The 23,509-nt window shown below is 45.0% G+C and overlaps 2 protein-coding genes across 2 annotated transcripts in view; both read left to right on the forward strand.

Annotated features, from left to right (window-relative positions):
• The first annotated feature begins 2,638 nt into the window (after positions 1-2,638).
• Positions 2,639-6,578, forward strand: LOC309392012 (uncharacterized protein). Its single transcript, XM_081952900.1, has 2 exons — positions 2,639-2,723; positions 5,553-6,578. The coding sequence occupies exon 2, from the start codon at positions 5,605-5,607 to the stop codon at positions 6,484-6,486; it is 882 nt and encodes a 293-aa protein (XP_081809026.1). The 5' UTR covers positions 2,639-2,723; positions 5,553-5,604; the 3' UTR covers positions 6,487-6,578.
• Positions 6,579-17,373: 10,795 nt separating this feature from the next.
• Positions 17,374-23,509, forward strand: part of GDPD4 (glycerophosphodiester phosphodiesterase domain containing 4) — a gene marked incomplete at its 5' end in the record, with an annotated part of 22,077 nt that continues 15,941 nt past the window's right edge. Inside the window, 2 exons of the mRNA XM_081952365.1 lie at positions 17,374-17,440; positions 20,188-20,286. Coding sequence (XP_081808491.1) covers positions 17,374-17,440; positions 20,188-20,286 — 166 coding nt within the window. The remainder of the gene's footprint in view (positions 17,441-20,187; positions 20,287-23,509) is intronic.

Below are 23,509 nucleotides of genomic sequence, written 5' to 3' on the forward strand. Positions count from 1 at the left end.
ATAACAACATTCTTTCTAGAAAGCCAAGGTCATCCTTTGTCTTTGCACCTCTGCACCTGACCGGAACTGGATGGGTGGAAGCTGCCAGCGTGGCAGTGGAAGATTGGACCATGGGAGGGACTTCTGGGTTTGGGGATGCAAGATCTTGAATTTTCAACTGGGTGGGGAAAACCTGGAAGCCTTCCGATTTGGGTTTTCCCAGATGTGCCAACACGGCTCTCTTCATAAGATGGAGCTTTGAGCAATTCTTTGCCGTGGACTCTTGATTTAATTTTGGATGCTATTTGGAACCCTGTCATTAACCCGAATCAATCCCCCTTCCCATTTTCCCACAGTAGAAAATGCATAGTAGAATAATAGAAAGTGTGGCAGGCCTAAGATCCAAAAAAAAAAGATGGCTGCAGGCCTGACAACAGGTTTGCTTCGATACCGGTTCGCTTCCCGCACACATGCACTCCAAACATGTGCTTTCTGCACATGCGCACCAGATTAAGAAGCCCTTTCTGGGTCTGCAAAGGTTAAATAGAACAGTGAGGGGGGGGGAACAGCTGTGCTGCGCGATTTAGGTTCACTGGAAAGCAGGATCTCCTGCTTTCCGTAATATAAATCATGCAGCACCGCTGATTGTTACACAGCTGATCATCAGGTTAAAAAATGCTTTTAAAAATAAAAAAAAAAAGCTTCCAAAAATTAGCTGTTCAACAATGAGCTGTGCCACGTGATTTCTAGCATTTTTTTTACTACCGGTTTGGGCAAACCGGCCTGAACCGGTCGCGTTTCACCCCTGGTTTAGGGTCAGTGTTGTGGATATACTAACTCAGCAAACCGTGGTCCTGTTTGCAAAAGCAGACTACGTTTGAAATGGGTTTGAATATTAGCAGGTTGGTAGTTAGGCTGTTGGTTTGAGCTCCGAGCGGGGCAATTTGCTTGCAAACATTTTGTCACCGTTTGAGGAGGCGTCGTCAGCGCGTTTTGAATTGGGCTCCTTAACGAAACGTTTGCAATCAAGTTGCCAAGCTCGGAGCTCAAACCAACAGCTTAGCAGACTATGTTTCTTTCAGCAAAGATGGGGGGGGGGGAGGAAAATAGCAGTCATTGGAGACCCCACCCCCATCCCATCTAACGGGGGGCATCAGGGAGAGTCAAAAAAGCCAAGATAACCGCCACTCCTGCATAGTTGAAGTCGAAAACTCTTTTACATGTGACGGGCATGAAAAAGAGACAGAATTTCCATGCCTGGTTTGAAAAGGTAAAAGTTTCCCCTGCCCAGTTGGGTCTGACTCTTGGGGGTAGATTCCTCTCCATTTCTTAGCCAAAGGAGCCAGCATTGTCCAAAGAAACTTCTGTGGTTATGTGGTGCACATGGCTATATCCCAAAGCGGCACAGAACACTGGTTCCTTCCCTGTATGGGTGACTTTGGATCAATCACAAGGTGACAGTGAGTTCTAGTTCCGTCTTAAGCACAAAAACTGGCTAGGTGACTTTGGGCCAACCACAAGGTGATGGTGAGTTCTAGTTGCTCCTTAGGCATGAAAGCTGGCTGGGTGACTTTGAGCCAATCACCAGGAGATGGGGAGTTCTAGCCCTGCCTTAGGCATGAAAGTCAGCTGAGTGACTTTGGGCCAATCACCAGGAGACGGGGAGTTCTAGTCCTGCCTTAGGCATGAAAGCCAGCTGGGTGACTTTGAGCCAATCACCAGGAGACAGTGAATTCTAGTCCCGCCTTAGGCATGAAAGCCAGCTGGGTGACTTTGAGCCAATCACCAGGAGACAGGGAGTTCTAGTCCTGCCTTAGGCATGAAAGCCAGCTGGGTGACTTTGGGCCAATCACCAGGAGACGGGGAGTTCTAGTCCTGCCTTAGGCATGAAAGCCAGCTGGGTGACTTTGGGCCAATCACCAGGAGACGGGGAGTTCTAGTCCTGCCTTAGGCATGAAAGCCAGCTGAGTGACTTTGGGCCAATCACCAGGAGACGGGGAATTCTAGTCCTGCCTTAGCCATGAAAGCTGGCTGGGTGCTTTGGGACCAGTATTTCTCTCTCAGTTCAACTCCCCTCCCCTCATCTTTTCCCATTGTTGTTGTTGGGAACATAAGAGGAAGAAGAAGTATTAGGTACATTCACCACTTTGGGTTACTTATAAAATAATAAAGGAGGGTTTTTAAAGAAAAAAAATCTAATAAATGCTGGACGTTTTCTGGAGTGTGTGGTTCTTTTAATTTTGGCTCAACGTTACGGAATCTCCTCTTACATTTTCAATTTGTAAGCCACCTTTCCATGTCTCCAAATGTCAATCAATCAATCACTCCACCCCGTGTAGCCTTTAGCCATGTGACTTCTGATTTATTACAGACTTCGCACTAAAAGGCTCCCTTCCGCTGCCTGAGTGTAAGTGCATTAACAGATGAACACAGTTGGAAGGGACCTGGCAGGTCATCTAGTCCAACCCCCCCCTCCTGCCCAAGCAGGAGGCCCTACATCTGCCTCTACCTAGGATTGAACTCACAACCTCTTGAGGGTGAGGCGAGAGCTCCACCTCTAGGAAACACTGCGATAGAGCCTCTGGGAAGGATGCCTCCCATGAAAGGTCCTGATTGGCTGGAGATTTTGTGAATTGTGACATCAGCAGCAAGGCAGTTGGGCTTGCCTTGGACTCAGCTGTGGTGGATGCTGGGCTGTTTGATGGGAGAGGCCATTTCTCTCGTGGGAATTGGGGGATCCTTCGGTGAGTAAGCCAAATGATGGTTTCTCTAATCTCCCAATAAACAAGCATCCTCATCTCACCTCACCCAGAACGTTGGACGGTGCTTTGACCCCGTAAGGTTTTTTTGAGTTCAGCTCAGAATCTGAACACCAGGCTTTGGATAACCAGTTTTTATCTTCTGCGGGAAGCAAAAGCTTGATGGCGTTTTTGTCTCCCACCTTAACAAACAAACAAACAAACAAAAGACTCGCACCTCACCGTCGTGGTCGCCGTGGAAAAAGAAAAACTTTTGGTCAAACATCTTCTAGTCTTACGCAGCTTGCACAAATCGTCCTAGTGTTAGAAACATTATTTCATGTTATGCCAGGGGTGTCCAAACTTGGGAACTTTAAGACTTGTGGACTTCAACTCCCAGAATTCCCCAGCCAGTAAGCTATGCTGGCTGGGGAATTCTGGGAGTTGAAGTCCACAAGTCTTAAAGTTCCCAAGTTTGGACACCCCTGTGTTATGAAAATAGACCTTTAGAAGGGGAAAGAAATACATTTTCTGGCATATAAGACAGAGCTTTGTTAGGGAATGCTGAACATACATTTCAAGTTGCAAGCAAGGTTGCTTTGCACAATCCACTTGTTACTTTACTAGGCTAAGCTTGGCAATTGGCCTAGAAGTTTTACCTATGAAGTTGGCACGTTAGGTTGCAATGGAGCTTCTCTCAACAGCAATTTAACAAAAGCTGAATTGGGTTACACTCTGTGTATGCTCTAATCCGTCAGGGGTCCTTTCATTTTTCAGGGGTCCTTTCAGGATGGTTTCTCTAAACTCCCAATAAACAAGCATCTCATCCAGAACTTTGGATGATGCTTTGACCCAATTCAGAATAATCATAATCATCTTCTTTTAACGACCCAATAATCCCTTGTGGGGTGGAGTCTGGACATCTGAATTAAGATGAGTATTTACTGGCCGGAGTTTCCGCAGACTCGTCTCTTGGTTGTCTCTCCATTGGCCAGTTTGAGGTTCCTCCTCCAGTCTCCCAAGGTCACTCTCACATATCATTCACAAGTTTGGTTAGATATACAACATGGTCTAAGTCAGGGGTGTCCAAACTTGGGAACTTTAAGACTTGTGGACTTCAACTCCCAGAATTCCCCAGCCAGTAAGCTATGCTGGCTGGGGAATTCTGGGAGTTGAAGTCCACAAGTCTTAAAGTTCCCAAGTTTGGACACCCCTGGTCTAAAGTTAAAGTCAACCTATTCTTTAAGCACCTGAGGGTAGGACAAGAAGCAATGGATGGAAACTAATCGAGAAAAGCAACCTGGAACTAAAGAGAAATTTCCTGACAGAACAATTAATCAATGGAAACTTCAAAAGTTGGGAATGCCCCAACACTGGGAGTTTTTGAGAAGATGTTACACAACCATTTGTCTGAAGTGGTGTAGGGTTAGCTGCCTAGGAAGGGGGTTGGACTAGAAGCTCTCCAAGGTCCCTTCCAACTCTGTTATTCTATTCTATTCTATTCCATTCCATATCCCTCTTCTCTTCTCTTCTCTTCCCTTCCCTTCCCTTCCATTTTCTATTCTATTCTATTCTATTCTATTCTATTCTATTCTATTCTATTCTATTCTATTCTATTCTATTCTATTCTATTCTATTCTATTCTATTCTAATTTTTTCTCTTGCTTGGATTGGGGATGTGTATGTTTTTCCTAATGGCCTCCCATCCCTGAACCAACTTAATCCAGGGAGATAGGCTAATCCTGAAATGCATTACCAGAGGGATACAATCAAGATCAAGGGAGGTACTAATACCACTCTATAAAGCCTTACTAAAACCACACCTAGAGTACAGCATCCAGTTTTGGTCACCACACTATAAAAAAGATGTTGAGACTCTAGAAAGAGTGCAGAGAAGAGCAACCAGGATGATGAGGGGATTGGAGGCTCAAACATACGATGGACGGTTGCAGGAACTGGGCCTGGCTAGTCTAGTGAAGAGAAGGACCAGGGGAGACAGGAGAGCATCTTTCAATATTCGAGGGGCTGCCACAGAGAGGAGGGGGCCAAGCTATTTTCCAAATCCCCTGAAGAAGGCCAGAGAAGGAATAATGGATGGAAATAGAACAAGGAGAGATTCAACCTTGAAATAAGGAGAAATTTTCTGACAGTGAGAACAATCCACCCATGGAACAGAAGTTGCCTTCAGAAGTAGTGGGAGCTTCATCCCTGGAGGCTTTCAAGAAGAGATTGGACTGCCATCTGTCAGAAATGGTGTAGGGTCTCCTGCTTGGGTGGGGATTGGACTAGATGACCTCCAAGGTCCCTTCCAACTCTGTTAACCTGTTCAAAACCTACCTGACGGTCAGTCCATATGAAAAAATTCAAAAGCAGGTGGAATATGCTAAGTGTCCGGCTGCAGCTATCTTTTCTTGTGGATATTAGGCCTGCCACACTTTCTATTATTCTACTATGCATTTTCTATGGTGGGAAAACGGGAGGGGGGGATTGTACAGAGTTAGATGCGATGTAGCCATAACAACATTCTTTCTAGAAAGCCAAGGTCATCCTTTGTCTCTGCACCTGACCGGAACTGGATGGGTGGAAGCTGCAAGCATGGCAGTGGAAGATTGGACCATGTGATGGACTTGTGGGTGTGGGGGAAAGATCTTGAACTTTCAACCGAGTGGGGAAAACAGGGAAGCTTTCAGATACAGGTTTCTCCAGATGTGCCAACATGGCTCTCTTCATAAATTGGAACTTTGAGGAATCCTTTGCCTCGGACTCTGATTTAATTTTGAATGCTATCTGGAACCCTGACACATGACACTTACTCTTCCTCTGTTTGTCCCTCAGCTGTGAACTCAAGAGGAGCGGCGCCGGATTCAAGGTCTTTTCTCCCAGCCCCATGGAGAAATCCGAAGCGTCCCACCTTATGGACATCCAGGAAGCATTGAAGAGGGAGCTCTGGGACCTTCGGGACAAAGCGGCCAACCTTGACCTTGAAAACCAAGAGCTGGCGACGGAGATGAAGCACATGAACGAGGAGAACAAGGGCCTGGAGGAGAAAGTCCACTGCTTCAAAACCATCGTGGAGGACCTGGAGAAGGAAGAGGAAGAGCTGCAGGAGATGCTCCGGGAACGGGAAGGCACGCGCGTCGCCCTGCAGGCCCAAAACCAGACCTTGGCAGACACCAACCGGGTGCTCTGCTCCAAAATCCAGAAGGTCTCTAACCAGCTGGTCAAATTCCAGGAGTCCAAAGCCATTCGGGACCAAGGCATGCTGAGAATAAAACAAGTGATGGAGCATATCGTGGGGTATTTCAAGCAGCTGGAGGCGAAGATCGAGACCGCCAAGCGCCAGTACGAGGACGAGAAGAAGCAGTGCGTCGAGCTGTCGCGCACGGCGGCGGAATTGGAAGAGATCTGCAAGGCGCTGGAGAACCAAGTCCTGGCTCTGGAGGAGCAGCTGGAGCAGTCCCCCTTTGGCAGGATGGAGACGGGCGCTGGGATGGAGAGTCCTTCCCTGCTCCAAGAGATGGTGCAGGCCAAGTTGACCCAAGATTCCCGAGGCCTTCAGAAGACTTTCATCGTCCTCCTCTCCAAAGGGGCTTGGGTGCTGGCGGCCATGATCATCGGCCTGGCGTTCTCCAACGCCTTGCTCTTCCTGTTTGGCAAAGACTTGGGGGCCAGCAACCATCTGCTGACCTTGGTCGACTGCCCCAAGTGGGTCTCCAAAATCTTGACCTCGTATCCTGTCCGGAAGCAGAGCGGCTTACGACCGTTTTGACCCGGGATCCCGCAGAAGACTGTAGGAAGCTAGTAAATAAGCATGTTGGGGGAATAAGGACGTTCTCTTGCTACCTCGGGAAATGGAATGTATTGCCTTAATTTCGATAAAAGTAAAATGAAATCTTTTAACTCTGTTCGTCCTTGCTATTTCGCAAGCTGTGATCATTTTGTCCACGCCGGATGGTAGATGCTGCAATTGGCACATATGGTTAGTTTGCAAGATATTTTTTCACGGGATGACTGAGCTCTTAGCTAAAGTAGTTGTTTGATAAAAGACCATTTATTGGGGAAGGAGAATATTTCTAGTTCAGGGTTGAAATGTGGGGCCCTTGGTGCCCTCTCAGCTAGGTTGTTTTCTTGCAGACCTTTCGTGACCTAACTAGCTAACATCATCAGGTTTGTTGTTAATTGATGATAGTTTGGGTAATGAAACATTTGTAAGAAAACCACCAAGCTCAGAGAGCACCAAGGACCGTACAGTTGTTGTTGTCCTCCTCCTTTCCACATATCCCCCCTCCCTTCTAGCACGGATGACATGTTACCTATGTCACTGCGTTTATTTGGTATGCCAGCCGTGCCTATATTCTTTTTTTTTTTGTAAAAAGTTTTTATTGGTTTTAAAACATTTATAGGGAAAAGGTAATAGGGGTACATAGAAAATTTTAGTAGCTCCCATGTTAGCAGTAGAAATCCCCCCAAATCTCACACTTTTACAATTTTAAAGATAACATGTAAAGGATAGCATAAACAGAATTCTTACTTTATATCAACATGTTCAATCTTTAACTTTAAGTTTTAACTTTTATTTAATTTCTAGACCGCCCCTCTCCCAGAAGGGACTCGGGGCGGTGTACAGTCATATTAAAAACAGTAAATATATATAATATAAATATAAAATAAATATAAATGTGGCTGGAGGAGGTAGCAATAGTTTACTGTACAATAGTTAAAGTTAGATTTAAAATTTTAAAAATTTAAAAATACATTAGAAACACCCCTAAAAACTATCCCAGGGTAAAATATTTGCCAGGAGGTATAAATGGGACTATAAATGGGCCAGGCCAGCTAATTGGAACAGGTGAGTCTTAAGTTTTTGTCGGAAGGAGCGGAGGTCGGTAGTAGTTCTGATATTGGGGGGGAGGTCATTCCAGAGGGTTGGGACCATCACAGAGAAGGCTCTACTCCTAGGTGCCGCCCGTTGGCATTGCTTGGTGGACGGCACCCGGAGGAGTCCCTCCCTGTGAGAGCGGATTGGTCGCAGGGATGTATGTGGTAGGATGCGATCCCGCAGGTAGCTAGGTCCATTTATAGTCCCATTTATACCTCCTGGCAATCATCTCTTTCTTTGTCACTTTCTAATACATCAACAATTACAATAATATTTCAAATATATTTATTTTTGTGACCTGAGCCTTTTCGATATTGCTCCCTCCTCCCTGACCACTGGTGGAGCTGTGCCCCCCCCCCTCCCCATATCTTGTACATTGCTGCCTTTTTCCCCACCTCTGCTATCTTTGTCCTCTGGGAGGGAAAGATGTTTTTTATTATTAAAGACCTCTGCCTCGTCCACTGTCTTAATTCTAACTCGGCTTCCCTCCCAGAAAATCAGCATTCCTTCTGGCAATAAGCATCTGAACCAAATTCCTCTATTGTAGCATCTGAACCAAATTCCTCTTTGATAAGGAAGAGTACTTCCTCCTTTTTTCTCTAATCTTTTTTGGAATTTGCTTTAGAATGGTAATACAGCCGTGCCTATATTCTGAGTTATACAGTAGAATGAACTGTCTTATCATCAGCAAATGACTTACTGCGCAGGCCATTACATCATATCCTTCTTCCTTCCTGCCAAGATGTGATTAATTATTAGCTTAGTAAGTTTGCATTTTTACTTTATTTACATTCAAGATTTTTTTTTATTAGATTATGCCTCGGGTTTATTTTCGCTTATTTCAAAAGTATACTACAATGAAATTCCACGGTCCACACCTCGTTAATTCAGGGAGGAATTCACACCCTGACAACCTAGTTGGGTAATGAAATGTCTACAAGAAAACAACTACGCTCAGAGAGCACCAAGGACCAGAGGGAGTATTCAGCAGGTTCTGACCAGTTCTGGAGAACCGGTAGCGGAAATTTTGAGTAGTTCGGAGAACTGGGAAATGCCACCTCTGGCTGGCCTCGCCCCCATCTATTCTCTGCCTCGCAAGTCCCAGCTGATCGGGAGGGAATGGGGATTTTGCAGTATCATTCCCCTGCCACGCCCACCAAGTCATGCCATGCCCATCAAGCAATGCCCACAGAACCGGTAGTAAAAAAAATTGAATCCCACCACTGCCAAGGACCCTACATTCCTCCTCCTCCACTTCCTCCACTCCCCTCCTCCTCCACCACAACCCTCACTCCCTTTGAGCACTGACAATGTTACCTAGTTGGGAAATGAAACATCTGCAAGGAGACAACCCATCTCAGAGAGCACCCAGGATTCCTTAAGGTCATTGATATTCATATTTGGCTGTGACAGGAGGGGAAAAATTGCTTTTAAAAATGATTGACACAGACTGACACGAATAACAGCATGACAAAGCAGTTGGAAGAGCTGCAGGAAACATTTATTAAGAGTTTCAATCATCTATCCCAGGAGTCAGCAAAACTGTGGCTATGGAGCCACATGTGGCTCTTTCCTCCCTCTGCTGTGGCTCCGTCACCGGTCGGTGCCACAATTTTGAGAGGCTTCCGGTGAGGGGGAGGGGAGAGAAGCACAGTGCACCAGGAGAAGACTCTATGGCAGTGGGCGGGTTTTCCAGTCAGCTCCACAATTGATAGGGCTTTCGGTGAGGACAGGTAGAGGGAAAGGTTTGCCGCGCTAGGAGGAGACTCTATGGTGGGGGAACTGAACTTCCGGACAGCTCCGGAATTGAACAGGGAGCTTCTGGTTAGGACCTTTGGGGCTCCCGGCATTTTCTTTTCTGTGGGAAATGGGTCCAAATGGCTCTTGGAGTGTTTACGTTTGCCGACCCCTGGTGTAGGTCAGTGGTGGTGAAGCTTTTACTCACCGAACTATGTGCTTCGTGTGCCTGTGTACTATCCACGTTTACATGGGAGTTAGAAAAGAGGCTTTTTAGACCGTCATGCTCAAGGTGCTAATCCCATCTCTTTAAAATAGATAGTCCTCAACTTACAATCGTTCGTTTAGTGACCATTCAAAGTTCCAACGGCACTGCAAAATATGACTTATGACCGTTTTTCATTGATACGACCATATGTGCTAATCATTCCCGACTCTAGGGGGCGGTGTTCATCTCCGTTTCTAAGCCGAAGAGCCAGCGCTGTCCGAAGACGTCTCCGTGGTCATGTGGCCGGCATGATTCAACGCCAAAGGCGCACGGAACACTGTTTCCTTCCCACCAAAGGTGTTTCCTGTTTTTCTACTTGCATTTTTACGTGCTTTCGAACTGCTAGGTTGGCAGAAGCTGGGACAAGTCATGGGAGCTCACTCCGTTACGCGGCACTAGGGATTCGAACTGCCGAACTGCCGACCTTTCTGATCGACAAGCTCAGCGTCTTAGCCACTGAGCCACCGCATCCCTAGAAAGGTTATAAAATGAGGCAAAACTCACTTAACTGCCTTGCTCAACAAGTGGAAATTTTGGACTCGATTGTGGTCATAAGGTGAGGACTACCTATAATGAAAAAATCCAGTTTCAGTATGCATTCCCAGTTGCTTTACAGAATGCAAACACGGTTGGGTTCACATTAAAATTTAAAGTGAATTAACTTCTCCCCCTCACAATTCCAAAGAAAGAACAGAACAATGAAGGAGAAAAAAAAGGGGATAACAGAAACAGAATAAAAAATAAATCCAGAGCAAGACAGAGAGTCCTCGACTTACGACCACAATTGGGCCCACATTTTCCATTTTTAAGCGAGACATTTACGAAGAGAGTTTCCCCCCGTTTTACGACCTTTCTTGCCATACGTTGTTAAGTGAATCCCTGCAAATCGAGTTAGCAACCCGTTTGTTGAGTGAATCTGGCTCCCCCCTTGTCAGAAATTCGCGAAAATGGATGGCGTGACCCCCACCACCGTCATAAATACGAATCAGTTGCCAAGCATCCAAATTTTGATCCTGTGACTATGGGGATGTCACAGAGGTTGTAAGTCCCTTTTTTTGTAACTTTGAAAGGTCGCTAAATGAAGTCGAGAACCACCCGTGTTGTTTTGCGCAGGCAGGAAAGAGATTCGGATGTGATTACGGGAGAAGGACACTGGGATTTGACTCGGAAATGAGCAGCAACGAACGACAGCCATGGGAAGAATGTTGGAGCTTGAAAAGTTCCATGGCAGTTAAAGATTATCCAGAAAGTTTCTGGAAACAAGAAAAGTGGAATTTCTGGCAAAGAAGGTAAGCTGGGCCGAAGAGACAGGGACTGGCTTTGCAGGAAAGCAAAACCAGAGCTGTTTTTTCAAAGGTATCTTTATGAAATATGTGACAAAGTTAGTGGACTAGAGGAATGCCATCGATATAGTTTACTTGGACTTCAGTAAGGCATTTGATAAGGTAGACCATAACCTACTACTAGATAAAGTAGAAGAATGTGGGCTGGACAGCATCACCACCAGATGGATTCGTAACTGGCTGACCAACCGCACTCAACGTGTAGTTCTCAATGGAACGGCATCTACATGGAGGGAGATATGCAGTGGAGTACCCCAAGGCTCTGTTTTAGGCCCAGGACTCTTCAACATCTTCATCAATGATTTGGATGAGGGAATAAATGGGGAACTCATCAAATTTGCAGATGACACCAAGCTGGCAGGAATAGCCAACACTCCAGAAGATAGGCTAAAGATACAGAAGGATCTTTACAAACTTGAACATTGGTCACTATCTAACAAAATGAAATTCAATGGTGAAAAGAGTAAAAGGTTCTACATTTAGGCAAGAAAAACGAAATGCACAGGTACAGAATAGACCTTGCTCAATAGTAGTAACTGTGAAAGGGATCTTGGAGTCCTAGTGGACAACCACTTAAATAGGAGCCAGACGTGGGCAGCAGCTGCTAAAAAAGCCAACACAGTTCTAGGCTGCATCAACAGAGGGAGAGAATCAAGATCACGTGAAGTGTTAATACCACTTTATAATGCCTTGGTAAGGCCACACTTGGAATACTGCATTCAGTTTTGGTCGCCACGATGTAAAAAAGATGTGGAGACTCTAGAAAGAGTGCAGAGAAGAGCAACAAAGAGGATTAGGGGACTGGAGACTAAAACATATGAAGAACGGTTGCAGGAACTGGGTATGTTTAGCTTAAGAGAAAGAAGGACTAGGGGAGACATGATAGCAGCCTTCCGATATCTCAGGGGTTGCCACAAAGAAAAGGGAGTCAAACTATTCTCCAAGGCAACTGAGGGTAGAACAAGAAGCAATGGGTGGAAACTAATCAAGGAGAGAAGCAACTTAGAACTGAGGAGAAATCAGAACAATCAATCAGTGGAACAGCTTGCCTCCAGAAGTTGTGAAAGCCCCAACACTGGAAGTCTTTAAGAAGATGTTGGATAGCTATTTGTCTGAAACGGTATAGGGTTTCCTGCCTAGGGAGGGGGTTGGACTAGAAGACCTCCAAGGTCCCTTCCAACTCTACTATTGTATTGTATTGAAATCAAATGTTTTTTTTTTCTGGTTTTAAAAATATCCCAGTTTGGTTTCCATCAATAGTTTTTTGTTTTTTTTTTAAAAAAGGCAAATTAGAGTTTTAACTGCCCAAACCATTTTTTCTGCTTCATTATTTCATTTCATATTGTAGGAAGTTAAAACCCACCCCACCCGCCTAGAAAAATGAAATACCCTGGGAAATATTGAAAAGGCAGACTATTATATTTTCCCTGGGTAACAAACGGAGAAACATGTTTTTTTAGGCAGGAAACAGACTCATTCTTAATAGCCCCCGCCTTTGTCAATGGTCCATTAAGAAGCCTGGGCCAGTCTATTCTGCATAACAAAGATCTCCCCCTCCCATCAGCTCCAAGGTGATGGGATTAAGGCGTGATCGTATTTGCCCTTTACCCGTCTCGCCAGAGGGCACCTGGGAAGAAGCAATGCTCGACCAAGCTTGGGACTCAAAAGACACACAACCTACAAAGTTTGCTAAGACCCTCCACCCTTGGGAGTCTGACAACCAATCAGAATACAAGCTCAAGATCAAAGGCCAGAGAGGGTGTAAAATCAGGGACTTTCCGCATTTCGACTCTTTTTCTTCTTCACCCAACATCTGGAAGCATCTGATCCCCCCTTTCTGCTCAGGAGCTCAAGCCATGCGGTCCTGTCCACCATTAAAACCATCTTTCCAAACAGCCTCCATGTCTCCAGTGGTTTTTTTCCCCACTTGGAGCCGAACCCAGAAGGACATTTCTTCCAACAATTGTCTGTTTCTATTTTTCTTGGCCTGCCTCTTTAATTGAAACGAGACAAATTTAACTTCTTTTTAAGTTTCTGCTCTTTGATTTCCTTTTATTATATCATTTCACCCTCTGGTCTTTTATTTTTCCTTGCCTGCGTCTTGAATGGAAACGAGACCAATGTTCCCGGTAAATTTATTTTCAGCTTCCATCGTTGTTCATTTCATTATTTCACTTCACTTCGTTGGTTGTTTTTCATTTTTGTTTGCGTGCAGTCTTGTTTTATTTTCATTTGAAAATGTATCTCTGTATTGTTGCCCATAAAACACGGGCATCTGAGTTGGCACAGAGCTGGCAACAGATTAACAGAGTTGGAAGGGATCTGATAAGGTCATCTAGTCCAACGCACCCCCCCCTCCCGCTCAAGCAGAAGACCCTACCTACGCCATCCCTGAATTTCAGAAACATCCACAACCTTTGCAAAGAGGCCTTTTCAATCTCCACATATGAACCCACCCACACACCCTTTCTCCTCCCCCTCCCTCCAAAAAGGGAGGGCATGTCTTATAATAAGGCACAGAAACCAATGGCACATAGATTGACTATATGTGATGCATCAAAAAGAAGAATAACAGAATGACAGAGTTGGAAGGGACCTTGAAGGTCTTCTAGTCCAACCCCCTGCTCAAGCAGGAGACCCTAACCAATTCAGACAAATGGTTGTACAATCTCTTCTTGAAAACCTCCATGGAAGCACCACAGCTTCTGGTGGCAAGTAGTTCCACTGGTTAATTGTTCTCACTGTCAGGAAATTCCTCCTTAGTTCCAGGTTGCTTCACTCCTTTATTACTTTCCATTCATTGCTTCTTGTCCTGCCTTCAGCTGCTTTGGAGAATAGGACACCCTCCCCCTCGTCAGGGGGGCAGCCCCTCAAATATTAGAAGACTGCTATCATGTCACCCCTAGTCCTTCTCTTTGTTATACTAGACAGGCCTAGTTATTCACGGCCAACGTTTTCAAATCCTCATCATCTTAACGCATCACTCTTTAACAGAAAACAGAGATGGAAGGGACCTTGGAGGTCTTCTAGTCCAACCCCCTGCTTAAGCAGGAGACCCACCCCCATACCATTTCAGACAAATAGCTGTCCAATCTATTTTCTCAATTGTGGTGGTACTTATACCCAGAGTTTTCAAGATTTGATAGATATTTTTTTAAAAAAATCCAGAGCAGGTTCATAGAGCAGGGATCTCCAAACTTAGTCATTTTAAGACTTGTGGACTTCAACTCCCAGAGTTCCCCAGCCAGAATTCTGGGAGTTGAAGTCCAAAAGTCTTCTTTTTGCCAATTTTGGAGAGTCCTGGTCTAGATAGACTGAGACCAGGGTGAAGATAAGAGTCCTCCTCACATTCCAACTGTAAAACTTGTGGACTTCAACTCCCAGAATTTAAAACTTGTGGACTTCAACTCCCAGAATTCCTAAATCAGTCAAGCTGGCTGGGGAATTCTGGGAGTTGAAGTCCACAAATCTTGAAAGTTGTCAAATTTGGAGAGCCCTGAATTAGGGGAGGAGCTCCGGGTCTCTTCTCCATTCCTCTCCGACTTCTTTGTTGGATTCATCTTCCAGGTCGCACAAATAGACGACCTACCGATGGAGAACTCTCCTACCCACGTCAAGAAATCCAAGTTGTGGCAATTCAAGAAATCCATGTCAAGAAATCCAAGTTGTGGTTTGATCAAAAGCTGTAAATACAAAGCCTTCATTTCTTGCTTGATTGGCTTATATACCTGCCACTGGCAAGACCAGAACCGCAAAAGGATCAAACCAGGACTCTGGTGTTGCAATCAGGTACAATGATATTTTCCTCTTTCCTCAACAGACAGCTGGATTTAACAGACAGCTGGATTTAACAGATAGCTGGATTTAACGGACAGTGGATTTAAGAGACAGTTGGATTTAACAGACAGCTGGATTTAACAGACAGCTGGATTTAACAGACAGCTGGATTTAAGGGATAGGTGGATTTAACAGACAGTTGGGTTTAATAGACAGCTGGATTTAGCAGAGAGCCGGATTTAACAGACAGCTGGATTTAACAGACAGCTGGATTTAACAGACAGCTGGATTTAAGGGATAGCTGGATTTAACAGACAGTTGGGTTTAATAGACAGCTGGATTTAATAGACAGCTGGATTTAGCAGACAGCTGGATTTAACAGACAGCTGGATTTAACAGACAGCTGGATTTAACAGACAGCTGGATTTAAGGGATAGCTGGATTTAACAGACAGTTGGGTTTAATAGACAGCTGGATTTAATAGACAGCTGGATTTAGCAGACAGCCGGATTTAACAGACAGCTGGATTTAACAGACAGCTGGATTTAAGGGATAGCTGGATTTAACAGACAGTTGGGTTTAATAGACAGCTGGATTTAATAGACAGCTGGATTTAGCAGACAGCTGGATTTAACAGACAGCTGGATTTAACAGACAGCTGGATTTAACGGACAGCTGGATTTAACAGACAGTTGGATTTAATAGACAGCTGGATTTAACGGACAGCTGGATTTAACGGACAGCTGGATTTAACAGCTGGGTTTAATAGACAGCTGGATTTAACAGACAGCTGGATTTAACGGACAGCTGGATTTAACAGACAGCTGGATTTTACGGACAGCTGGATTTAATGGACAGCTGGATTTAAAGGACACACTTTCCACCGAGAATGGTCCATTAAGTCAAACTTTTAATGAATTTGATTTTATCCCTCTTCTGCTTAGTGCTATAAGTGGGCATTTTGCTTGCTTTTTCTTCTTTTTATGAAGGTAGGCTGAAGCAAGTGGGAGCAACCTTGGAAAACTAAATTCCCAGGGGTAGCCTCCACAACCTTCATTTCAGGTAGCAGAAGTCTAGATGTGATGCTGTGAGAGGGATCTTGGGGTCTTAGTGGATAACCAGCTAAGTATGAGTCGGCAGCCAAAAAATCCAATGTAATCCTAAAATACATTAACAGAAGGATATAATCAAGATCAAAGGAGGTACTAATTCCACTCTATAAAGCCTTAGTAAGGCCACACCTAGAATACTGCATCCAGTTTTGGTCACCACACTATAGAAAAGATGGTGAGACTCTAGAAAGAGGGCAGAGAAGAGCAACCAGGATGATGAGGGGACTGGAGGCTAAAACATACGATGAACGGTTGCAGGAACTGGGCATGGCTGGTCTAGTGAAGAGAAGGACCAGGGGAGACAGGATAGCATCTTCCAGTGTTTGAGGGGCTGCCACAGAGAGGAGGGGGCCAAGCTATTTTCCAAGGCACCTGAAGGCCAGACGAGGAATAATGGATGGAAATAGAGATTCAACCTGGAAATAAGGAGAAACTTTGTGACAGAGATAACAATCAACCCATGGAACAGAAGTTGCCTTCAGAAGTTGTAGGAGCTTCATCCCTGGAGGCTTTGTCAGAAATGGTGTCGGGTCTCCTGCTTGGGTGCAGGGTTGAACTAGATGACCTCCGAGGTCCCTTCCAGCTCTGTTAATCTAAGCATCCTTTTTTGTTTTTCACTTGCAGGGAGAATGCATGTATTTTTCCGTATTGGTTCTGACGTTTAGCTTTTCCTTTGTCTTCCTGTATATGTGGGGAGAAGCCAGGAATGACTACAACAGCTTTGATTGGTAAGTGTCCTTAGTGCTACTACAAGTAGTCCTCAATGTACAGCAGTTCATTTACTGACCACTCAAAGTCACGATGGCAATGAAAAACGTGACTCATAACCAGGGGTGGGAGTTAAAATTTTTATCAAACAGTTCTCTGCCTGGTGGGCATGGCCTACTTGACCTCATGGGGGGGGGGGAGTGAAAATGGCCCATTTCCAGACTTCCGGAAATTCAGGGAGGTCCATTTCCCCCTCCCCCCCGAGCCTCTGCACAGGCCCTGCATTTATCTGACATGTTGAACGGGCCGCGTGGAAACTCCTGCGAGGAGCAGGGAGGGTTGGGTGGGGCCAGCCAGCCCTTGCAACTAACGGTTAGGCGAACCACATGTAAAATTAGCATCATTCAGGTTTGCCTGAACTGGCCCTGAACCAGCTGAATCCCACCTCTGCTCGTGACCATTTTTCACAGTTACGACCTTTGCCGCATCCAACACTGGAGGCTTTTAAGAAGAGATTGGACAACCGTTTGTCTGGAATGGGATAGGGTCTCCTGCTTGAGCAGGGGGTTGGACTAGATGACCTCCAAGGTCCCTTCCAACTCTGTCGTTCTGCTTGGGAAGGAGAAACGAAGCCAGTTGCTCCTGAACAACGACTTCTTCCTCTACCTGTCTCCGTCCCTTGTCATCCTGTTAGGTACAGCTTCATAAACCTGGGCTACTGGTTTCACTGGTCGACTTTCCTGCTGTTTCTGGCGGTCTTCGTCTTCTCATACCTTTTCTTCTTAATCGTAAGTCCAGCCTTCCTTTGACGAAAGGACTTGCCCAAAGGACGATGGCGTGGATGTTGGACTCAACTGGAATGAAAGGGGCGATTTGTGTGATGGCGTGGAAAGTCTCAGGTGGGAAGAGACGGGCGCTCAGAGGCAGAGGCTCCGTTCCAAAGGCAGATGGGAAAGAGCAGGTCTGCACCCGTGAAGGTGGCATTAAAACTGATTTATTGCTAAAAGCAGCAGACCCCCCCCCCCCCCAAAAAAAAGTTTTGGGCGTCCAGTTGGAAGGACGCTCTCTCCTTGAGGCTCCGAGGGTCGGTTTTTCAGCTGAAGGAAGTGTGACAGGGTTACAATGCTCCAACTTCTGGGGTGTGCAGGGGAGTGACAGGAGGTCAATGGAAGGATGAACGGATGGACAGATGGAAGGATGGATGGAAGGATGGATGGACGGATGGACAGATGGACGGATGGATGGACAGATGGGCGGATGGACGGATGGACGGATGGATGCATGGATGGATGGATGGATGGACGCATGGACAGATGGACGTGCGGACGGATGGATGGGTGGACGGATGGATGGACGGATGGACGGACGGATGGATGGATGGACGGATGGACGGACGGACAGATGGATGGATGGATGGATGGATGGATGGATGGATGGATGGAAGGATGGATGGATGGATGGATGGACGGATGGATGGACGGATGGAAGAATGGATGGAAGGATGGATGGAAGGATGGATGGAAGGATGGATGGATGGACGGACGGATGGATGGACGGATGGAAGAATGGATGGAAGGATGGATGGAAGGATGGATGGAAGGATGGATGGACGGATGGATGGATGGACGGATGGAAGGATGGACGGATGGATGGACGGATGGAGGGATGGACAGATGGACAGACGGACGGACGGACGGACGGATGAACAGATGAATGGATGAACGGATGAATGGATGAATGGATGAATGGATGAACGGATGAACGGATGAACGGATGGACGGATGGATGGATAGATGAATAGTTGAAAACAGTAGCTATGACCACGGGATGGAAATGTTTAAAACACGTGTTGCAACAGTGACAAAAACTAGGAAGGACTGGTTGTTTCTGCTACCTTGATTTTTTTTTGACATAATACCTCCAGATGTGGGATCCTTGGTACTCTCTGAGCTTGCTTGTGTTTCTTATAGATCCTGATGATGTTACCTAGTTAGGTAATGAAACATCTGCAAGAAAACCACGAAGCTCAGAGAGCACCAAGGAGCCCATGGCCGCCCCCCTCCTCCTCCTCCTCCTCCTCCTCCTCCTCCTCCTCCTCCTCCTCCTCCTCCTCCTCCTCCTCCACCACCACCACCACCACCACCACAAATCCTGCCTCCTTCTATCATTGATGATGTTACCTAGTTGAGTCATAAAACATCTGCAAGGAAACAACCCAGCTCAGAGAGCACCAAAGACCCTATGCCCCACCCTACTCCTACTCCTCCTCCTCCATCACAAACCCTGTCTCCTTCTATCATTGATGATGTTACCTAGTTGGGTCATGAAAAAACATGGAAGCCAGATTCAGTTAACAATCGTATGACTAACTTAACAACTGCAGTGATTAATTTAGCAACCGTGGCAGGACAGGTGGTAAAATGAGCCAAAACTCACTTAACAAATCTCACTTAACAAGAGAAATGTTGGGCTCAATCGTGGCCGTAATTCAAGGACTTCCTGTATCTGATAGCAATGGAATTTATATCTGCTAACACACAGTATCAATTTCTGAAATCTCTAGTAGTTGAACGCCTCACATTAAGTTATAAGGCTGAGGATTGCTAGGGAAAAAGTAATACCTATATTTATTTATTTATTAATAATATTAATAATAAACTGTTAACATTAATTTATTAAATTTAGTAGTACATGAATTTCCTCTTCCCACGCCAATGGTTGGCTACAACTAAGCATGTGCCCTTATTTTACAGTTTATAGCAGTTTTACTACTGTTTGAAAGTCAAGAGTTGGAAATGCACTGGTGTCATAAGGTAAATTCATTTGACTTCCTTCCAAATTGCCAATCTCCTTCCAGCTTGGGAAAATCAGTCCTAGGAAATTAAATTCAGTGTAGGAAAAAAAAGGTATAAGATTTTACAGCTAGGTAAGAAAAACCAAAGGTACAGGTATAGATTAGGCTGAGGAATTCTGGGAGTTGAAGTCCACAACTCTTCAAAGGGCCAAGTGACATGGTTGGCTGGGGAATTCTGGGAGTTGAAGTCCACAACTCTTCAAAGGGCCAAGTGACATGGTTGGCTGAGGAATTCTGGGAGTTGAAGTCCACAACTCTTCAAAGGGCCAAGTGACATGGTTGGCTGAGGAATTCTGGGAGTTGAAGTCCACAACTCTTCAAAGGGCCAAGTGACATGGTTGGCTGAGGAATTCTGGGAGTTGAAGTCCACAACTCTTCAAAGGGCCAAGTGATATGGTTGGCTGAGGAATTCTGGGAGTTGAAGTCCACAACTCTTCAAAGGGCCAAGTGACATGGTTGGCTGAGGAATTCTGGGAGTTGAAGTCCACAACTCTTCAAAGGGCCAAGTGATATGGTTGACTGAGGAATTCTGGGAGTTGAAGTCCACAACTCTTCAAAGGGCCAAGTGACATGGTTGGCTGAGGAATTCTGGGAGTTGAAGTCCACAACTCTTCAAAGTGTCAAATGATATGGTTGGCTGAGGAACTCTGGGAGTTGAAGTCCATGTGTCTTAAAGTGGAGGAATTCTGGGAGTTGAAGTCCACAAATCTTAAATTGGCCACTGGTCAATCAATAAACAAGACCTCTTAAATTGGCCACTGGTCAATCAATAAACCTCTTTGGTCTCTTTAGCATGTGGTCATCTTCACCCTCTTCCTCTCTGTCACCGGCTTAATGATTATCACGATGTTTTGGACACGGCAGTGGCAGACGTTCTACTTGTCGTTTCAGGTAAGAAGAGAATTTTTAAAAAAAATAATTAAAAGTGGTAAAATTCATCTGGCTTAACCTATTTTCCTTTTGAAACAAACCCATTTAAGCAACAGAGGGATAGAATCAAGATCACGCGAAGGGTTAATACCACTTTATAAGGCCTTGGTAAGGCCACACTTGGAATACGGCATTCAGTTTTGGTCGCCACGATGTAGAAAAGATGCGGAGACTCTAGAAAGAGTGCAGAGAAGAGCAACGAAGAGGATTAGGGGACTGGAGACTAAAACATATGAAGAATGGTTGCAGGAACTGGGTATGTCTAGTTTAATGAAAAGAAGGACTAGGGGAGACATGAGTTTTCCAATATTTGGGGGGCTGCCCCAGAGAGAAGGTGGTCAAGCTATTCTCCCAACTACCTGAAGGCCACACAAGAAGCAACGGATGGAAACTCATCAAGGAGAGAAGCAACTTGGAATTGAGGAGAAACTTCTTAACAGTGAGGACAATCAACAAGTGGAACAGCTTGCCACTAGAAGTTGTGGGTGCTTCATCACTGGAGGTTTTTAAGAAGGGACTGGACTGCCACTTTTCTCAAATTGTCGAGTCTCTCCTGCTTGAGGAGGGGGTCGGACTAGAAGACCTCCAAGGTCCCTTCTAAATCATCTTGTTTGTTTCTAAATATTTACAAACCCTTTGCTTGATGATTTTTTTCAAGCACCTTCCCAGGTATTGAAGTCAACCTGACTTTTTTGACCTTCTTTCTCTTAAAAAGACTAGTCGATGACCGGTATTTATTTATAGGGGGGAAATGTCCGGACCAACATAATTTCTAATGTTGGATTTTCCCCTTATCAGAGGGAGTCCCCTTGTGGAGTACTGTGAAGCCGTTACCATGGCAACTCACTGAGCTGCACAGTAGAAGCCATTTTACGGCAGTACGTTAGAAGCCATTTTAAGGCACAACAGGCTGTATCTTAAGAGAACACACACCCCGAAGGGTAGAGCCATTTATATATGCTGATAAGGAAGAGAGCCTGTGGCTTAGTGGCAATTACATCGGCCTAATATGCAATATAGCCCTGCTCGATTCCCAGTAATATATATATATATATATATATATGTATGTATGTATGTATGTATGTATGTATGTATGTATGTATGTATGTATGTATGTATATATATATATATATATATATATATATATATATATATATATATATATATATATATATATATATATATATATATATATATATATATATATATATATATATTTGTTTTCGTAGATTTTCACGGGTGTAGGTATGCTGGTTTTGTTGTATTCGGGTCTTTTCCCGTGTAAGGTTGAGATTGTCTTTGCAACGTTTCGGCAGGATCTCACGCTTGAAGATGGCAGGTGAGATCCTGCCGAAACGTTGCAAAGACAATCTCAACCTTACACGGGAAAAGACCCGAACACAACAAAACCAGCATATATATATATATATATACACACACAATACAATACAATACAATACAATAGTAGAGTTGGAAGGGACCTTGGAGGTCTTCTAGTCAGACAGATATAGAGATAGATAGATAGATAGATAGATAGATAGATAGATAGATAGATAGATAGATAGATAGATAGATAGATAGATAGATAGATGATAGATAGATAAATAGATAGATAGATAGATGATAGATAGATATAGAGATAGATAGATAGATAGATAGATAGATAGATAGATAGATAGGTAGATAGATAGATAGATAGATAGATAGATAGATAGATAGATAGATAGATAGATAGATAGATAGATAGATAGATACAATATAATACAATACAATAGCAGAGTTGGAAGGGACCTTGGAGGTCTTCTAGTCCAACCCCCTGCCTAGGCAGAAACCCTATACCCGTGATGGCGAACCTATGGCACGCGTGCCACAAGTGGCACGCGGAGCCATTTGTCAGGGCACGTGAGGCGCTGCCCTGTCAGCTGGCCAGCGCGCATGCGCGCGCTGGCCAGCTGAGTTCACCTTTTTTAAAAAGCTATTTTTCCCCCTCCCCATGCTCCAGGGCTTTATAGGAGCCTGGGATGGCGAAAAGAGCCTCCCCCGCCCCCCCATGGAGGCTTCAGGGACCGTCCCTGGAGCCTTTGGAACGCTAAAACCACCCTCCGAGCAAACCGGAAGTCACTTCCGGTTTGCTCGGAGGGTGGTTTTAAGCACTCCGAAGGCTTCAGGGAAGCCTCCGTACAGTCCCTGAAGCCTCTGGAGGGCCTCCGGGGGGTTGGGGAGGCTCTTTTCGCCCTCCCCAGGCTCCTATAAAGCCCCTGGAGCTTGGGGAGGGCAAAAAAAATGTAAAAATGGGGCAGGGCGCGCGTTGTGTGCGCATGCGCACTGGGGGGGTCACGCGTTGCATTATGGGTGCGCACGCCCGCACTCGACCCCCTGCGCTCCCCCCACTTGTGGCACGCGAGCCAAAAAAGGTTCGCCATTACTGCCCTATACCGTTTCAGACAGATGGCTATCCAACATCTTCTTAAAGACTTCCAGTGTTGGGGCATTCACAACTTCTGGAGGCAACTTCTGTTCCACTGATTAATTGTTCTCACTGTCAGGAAATTTCTCCATAAGTTCTAAGTTGCTTCTCTCCTTTATTAATTTCCACCCATTGCGTTTTGTTCTACCCTCAGGTCTAATCTACAATATTGTAGATTAGAACAACATTAGCTCTTCTCCAGTCTTTTGGTCCTTTCCCTGTACTGCAACCACACTGGTCTCGTCAGATGTCTGCCATTTTTCTTTCCATTTGGTATGCTATGCCTCTCCTTTTTCACAATTCCTAATCCTTCTACAGGTAGTCCTCAATTTATGACCACAATTGAGCCCAAAATATTTGTCGCTAAGCAAGGCGGTTGTTACCTGAGTTGTAACCCCATATTTACAACTTTTTTTTGCCACCGTTGTGTAGCGAATCTCTGAATTTTGATCACGTGACCATGGGGATGCTACAACGGTCGTTAAGTGTGAAAACAGTCATTTGTCACTTTTTAAGAACCGTTGTAACATCGAATGGTCACTAAATGAATGGTTGTAAGTCGAAGACTGCCTGTAAAATGTTTTTCGCTCCAGGGTTTCAATCCCTGGAATCCTTAGTAGTAGCGATGATGGAATAAATAAATTTTAATTTTTTTTACGGATTTCTTCTTCTTTCTTTCTTTCTTTTCTTTCTTTCTTTCTTTCTTTCTTTTTCTTT

The sequence above is a fragment of the Natrix helvetica genome, assembly GCF_964273705.1.
Source record: "Natrix helvetica genome assembly, chromosome: 4".
In the NCBI taxonomy this organism is placed as follows: Eukaryota; Metazoa; Chordata; class Lepidosauria; order Squamata; family Natricidae; genus Natrix; species Natrix helvetica.

Coding starts and splice junctions, on each gene's coding strand:
- LOC309392012 (XM_081952900.1), top strand. CDS start 5,605: ATGGAGAAATCCGAAGCGTCCCACCTTATGGACATCCAGGAAGCATTG.